We start from the raw sequence: 5,319 nt of genomic DNA on the forward strand, positions 1-5,319 counted from the left end.
TCTGAACTTGCGCTGGCGCCACAAGCTCCTTCTTCCTACGATGGCTTCCCTCCCGCTGCTCATGGTTTACTTCACCAACTTCGGGAACACAACCATTGTGGTGCCTAAGCCCTTCCGGGTGCTGCTGGGCATGCACTTGGACCTGGGTAAGTTATCGCCAGAAGCCATCATCCAAGCAGCGAGCGATCAGTGGAAGGGGTCACCTGACGGCACTCTGTGCTGCAGAGGGAATGCACGAAGGATTTGCTTGAGTAACCAGTGAGAGGGCGCAACTCCACCCATTAAATATTAGGCTGGAAAGAACATCCAGAAACCTGGCACGCATTCAACCAGCATAGATAGGCACCCATCATTTTTCCCGGATTCTGGCGATACCATTGAGCGCCAGGTGCATGCGGCACTCGGCTGCCGACACCAGAATGACCAAAGGACAGAAACAGAGCAATAGTCTGCCGCCGTGTCGCAACAGTTTGCTGCAGTTGCCGCATTGTACGTATGTGCACATGTGACAGCTGATTCACAGGAGAGGGAGTGGTTTATTAGTAAGCTACCGCTATCAAAACTCACAGAGATTGCTAGGTAATGGACTGTTGTACAAAGCAGGAAAGGAGAACTTTGGTGAATTGGACCGGGGCCTGCTTCACCTACAAATACTAAAGCACTTGGCTCACTCTAATCTGCAGGTATCCTCTACTATGTGTACATGGGCATGCTGGCAGTGTTCTGCACTAACGCCATCAACATTCTCGCTGGAATTAATGGAATTGAGGCAGGGCAGTCTCTGGTGATATCTGCTTCCATTATCGTATTCAACATTGTAGAGTTAAATGGTAAGGAAGATAACCTATATGTTTGTGGGTACAAAAAGCGAAGGGAGATAGAATCCTAAATTTCAATATCTGGTATTACTAAAAATCAGCCAGTCCTGTCTTATCACAAACGCATTTTTTTCTTTTTTCTATAGGGGATTATCGAGATGATCACATTTTTTCTCTCTACTTCATGATTCCCTTTTTTTTTACCACGCTGGGGCTGTTTTACCACAACTGGTAAGAGGATAGACATTCAGAGTTTCTTCAGAAATGCCCTTTCCCTTTACTTTCTCCCTTTTCAAGCAAACAAAACCTGCTTACCGACGTGCAGGTGGGACGCTGGAGCGTAGACAGGCTTCTTGCCAGAACCAAGAGTGCAAAGCATCGATGCACTGGTAGCTTTTCTTTTTATTAGAAGAATTCTGATCACACGAGCTCACAAAAATACAGAGAATGTGCTCCCTCATATGGCTCGCTAGCTGTTTTTTCATACTGTATTCTCTGCAAGTCAGGTTGTGTGTCCCAGTCCCGTAATTCTTCGCATAAATAACTGTAATTGTTGGTTTTGCTGTGTATATCTGCTGCAGTTCTCTCTTGGCCCCTAACCTGCCATGTGGAAATACGTTCAGTGGTTATAAAGTCATTTTCACAGCAACAGCGATCATGACAGACCTTTGTTTTTCCACCCTGTGGATTGCAGGTACCCATCTCGAGTGTTTGTCGGGGACACCTTCTGCTACTTTGCCGGCATGACCTTCGCCGTGGTGGGGATCTTGGGGCACTTCAGCAAAACAATGCTGCTTTTTTTCATCCCGCAAGTGCTCAACTTCGTCTACTCATTGCCTCAGCTCTTCCACGTCATTCCTTGTCCCCGTCACCGGCTGCCAAGGTAACGTACCTGAGTGACCTATAATGGTACCATAGATTGTGCCTTTTATCTCCAACACCAGCTGAGAAAGTTGGTGGTAGGTGCTCTTCTTAAAAGCCATCAAAGTAAGTTTTATAGTTAAAAGTTAGCTGGCTTGCTCTGGCAGCTACGGTTGAGTCATACAGTAGAGGTTTCTCAAAAAGTTAACTTTTCTGACCACCCCACCCCCACCCCAGATACAGAAGAGTGATTTTTGACGATGTTAGAATATTATTATTGTCAGCTACAAGAGTGAGAAGAAATTGATAAAAGGTCGCTTCTAATACTGTTGCAGTAGGATCTGCTAAGATTTCGTAGTAGCAGGCATTCTGTGGCACTATGCCATATCAGTGATTGTCTCTGCAGATGTTAGATTCTTCTATTTTCTTTTTAAAACGATACAGCTTTATGCATACATTGAGGGTATGGTGGGGAGGAATCTCCTCCTGACTCCGCCCAGTCTGAGGAACTAGCTATCGGCAGCTGTTGTTAGGTGTATCGGATTATTCCTGCTTTTTCTACCACTGGATTTCTTTCTCAACTAGGGCTCTAAGTCTGCTTACATAGGGATCCCTCTGTCTCCTTGCTTTATCCGGACTAAAATTTTAATGTGTCTTTTAGGCTCAATCCTAGTACAGGGAAGTTGGAGATGAGCTACTCCAAATTCAAAACTAAGAGCCTCTCTGCCCTGGGAACAAACATTCTGAAGGTAATAATCTGGAAAACATTCAAAGTCCAGACGCGTTTTGAGGCGGTGATCAATTGCGAGAGGAACAGGACGGGAGGGAATGCAGAACTTCTGGGTTCACTAGTTGTTTCCTGTCTCAAAGCCAGAAGAAAATATTCTGCTTACTCCATCACCATCCCTCGCGGTCACTCGACTGTATTAATAATCAATCTTTCAGAACAACCGCACGTAGTGGTGTCCCAGGACCATCATAAGCCTGTTCTGTGTTTTTAGTAAACGCATGAGCCAGACCTCAGGGATGGTACTGCAAACAGGATTTCAAGTGAAACCAGCTAGCGAGCACCAAACATACCTGGTGAGATAGCATGCAATATTTCTTTCCCCAGGCAGTCAAGATCTTGCACGTAGTAGATGTAAGGAGTGGAACAGATGAAGATGGCGAATACACCGAGTGCAATAATATGACACTTATTAACTTTGTTATAAAGCTGATTGGACCCACCCATGAGCGAAATCTCACTCTCCTCTTGCTACTCATTCAGGTCAGATAAATGTTTCAGATCCAAATCGGTCTCCAGAGTTTCAAGGGGAAAGGGGGAAGTAAAGCTGCAGTTGAGCTGTGGAACTTGAGGAGAATCGGAGGTTTACACAGCTCAAGGAAGAAGCAGATTCTTCCCCCCTCTCCACCCCAGTTCATTGAGAGCTAATAAACACAAAGTCGCTAGGCTAGCTTGAGAAGATTCCCAAGGCACAAATCGTTGGATGCTAGAAAAACATTAGGAGAGCAGAGTGCCTTGTCACTCTGACCCGATACAGCCTTTTTCCATGTTCCTGTTTTTCAGTCATATCAAATAACACAGAATCACAGAGTTATCTCCAGCTGGTGGGCTTGCGTAAGCGTAGCACGCAGCTCAGTGGTATCTGGAATCTGAGCGGAGTGCCGGAGCATTCTGAAGCAACTTGGAGCGCAAGGATAACGTGCCTCGCAAATGCTGCCACATTATTTTTTCATCCTCAGATCAAAGATAAGAGATTCTTACTAGGAAAGAGAAGAGACACTTAGCCAAATTCCCATTCGGGAGGAAGGGCTTCCAACAAACCAACCTGGAGACCAAACAGGGCTTAAGCACACTACATTGGGGATGGGAGAGGACGGGAAGCACATGCCAATTGATCTTGAGCCTAGTCACAGCAGAGAAGTCTTGGCAGCGCCTTCTTGTAAGGATGCTGAATTGCAGCTTTGACACGAGGTATTTTCCATTACAAACCATAGGGCTTACATTATAATACAGGCTCCTTAAGAAGTTCCCAACCGTTCAGAGAAAAAAACAAGGACTCAGAGAAAAAAACAAGGACTTTGGCTAGACTTTTGCCTTTCATCTTTTTATACCTAAAAAATTTAGCCTAAATGTTGTTATTTAGTGAAATTAGGCACGCTGGAAAGTGTAGCAAATCCATCTGGAAAGGAGGAATCTGCCAGCCTGTAAACTATTTGACACTGTAATGTTTCCATTGTCTGTCTGATTTTTACCTAGGTCCTGGGCAGCATGATTGCATTTTCAATCCGGTACCAACTAGTGCGCTTGTTTTACGATGTCTGACTGGGCTGTCAGGGAGCAGAGGAAAGAGTTGTACCTGCCAGTCAGTTTTCTCCAAATGATTCAACTGATCTTACTCTGGCCCTCCGAGGACCTCAGGACACCTGTCAAAATGCAAGCAACTACTCTGTGTGGGCCAGTCTTGAACCGTAATCTTTTTTTTGTGCACAGAAGGCTTTTGTCTGATTCTGCTGACAGAAAAGATTCACTGCTCCTTAGATGTCATTGTTACTGGGAGTACCTTTCAGAGGGGAAGTAAATGACACAAATACTTACTCACAGCACTTAGGGAAAGCGGGAAAGATGAAATCTCTAAACATCTAACAAGCATGTTACTGTTCCCCAAGAGAGAAAACAGAAACTTCAATTTCTGTGAGACTCTGTACAGCAGAGCAAGTAAACCAGAATCCTCTCCTGGCTTCTCCAATCCTGTCTTTGGTCTATGGACATAGAGTAACATGTTATATAAACCATACTCAAAACTCAGAGCGGTCTGAGAATAAAATAACTCATGGTACCCTTTCCCCTTCAGTGCTTTGCCTCGAGAATATTGACACGCAGTGAAACTAGGTTACACGATACATCTCAGTGGCATTCTACCCTGCTAGGGGGCTGATCACTGCTGCAGTAGACTCCTTCCTCTTTCACAGCTACCGGGAATGTTCCCACCAAACGGCTTTTATTTCTGAACATCTTTATCATCTGCCTTCCTGCCTTCCGTCGTGGAACAGGACACATCTGAAACAGGCTAGCAGAGTAAGGATCGCTGTGTCCTTGCGTAACAGAGGACATCAGTAAAAGCCGTAGATTAACATGGAACCAAGACCCTGCAGGCTGCAATTACCTTTTCCTCAAATACAAATCATTATTTATATAGCAGTATCTGGCACCATAGTTCACCACAGAATTGCTACCTACTTGACAGAAAAACACATAGCAGCCATTGGAGTACCAGGTTGAAGAGTCTGCGTGAGATTAACGGGAGTGAAAAGCAAAATAATGCAACAGCAAAGACAGGGACACTGAGATGGGCGACAGCAGAAGTTGCCGAGTCTGGTACCTTAATAGATGCAAGGCTGCTGCGCTTCCACACACCCAAGGCTAGCCGGTAGCGAGGCTGGGGATGTATTCCTGGTAGGCAAAAAATGCCCATGTCCAGTGATGCTGATCAACACAGAAAACACAGAGCACTCAATCGTGAATGGTACAAGTGGCCGAATCCTCTTCTTCCTCTCCAGCCAATCGGTTTGGAAATCTGCTAGTAGAGTATATTCATGTAAACATACACGTGTATACACACACAAACATTATGAA

General features: G+C 45.1%; 1 protein-coding gene across 1 annotated transcript; it reads left to right on the forward strand.

The window, feature by feature from the left end:
- Positions 1–7: 7 nt before the first annotated feature.
- On the forward strand, positions 8–4,021 carry DPAGT1 (dolichyl-phosphate (UDP-N-acetylglucosamine) N-acetylglucosaminephosphotransferase 1 (GlcNAc-1-P transferase); the record flags this gene model as incomplete). The annotated part of the gene is made up of 7 exons (XM_009584184.1): positions 8–146; positions 684–830; positions 965–1,049; positions 1,513–1,701; positions 2,341–2,428; positions 2,794–2,949; positions 3,943–4,021. Coding segments are annotated over 7 exons (870 nt in total), but the record flags the coding sequence as incomplete, so codon positions are not given.
- Between the last annotated feature and the right edge of the window lie 1,298 nt (positions 4,022–5,319).

Source organism: Fulmarus glacialis, unplaced genomic scaffold (assembly GCF_000690835.1).
Source record: "Fulmarus glacialis isolate BGI_N327 unplaced genomic scaffold, ASM69083v1 scaffold17428, whole genome shotgun sequence".
Lineage (NCBI taxonomy): Eukaryota > Metazoa > Chordata > Aves > Procellariiformes > Procellariidae > Fulmarus > Fulmarus glacialis.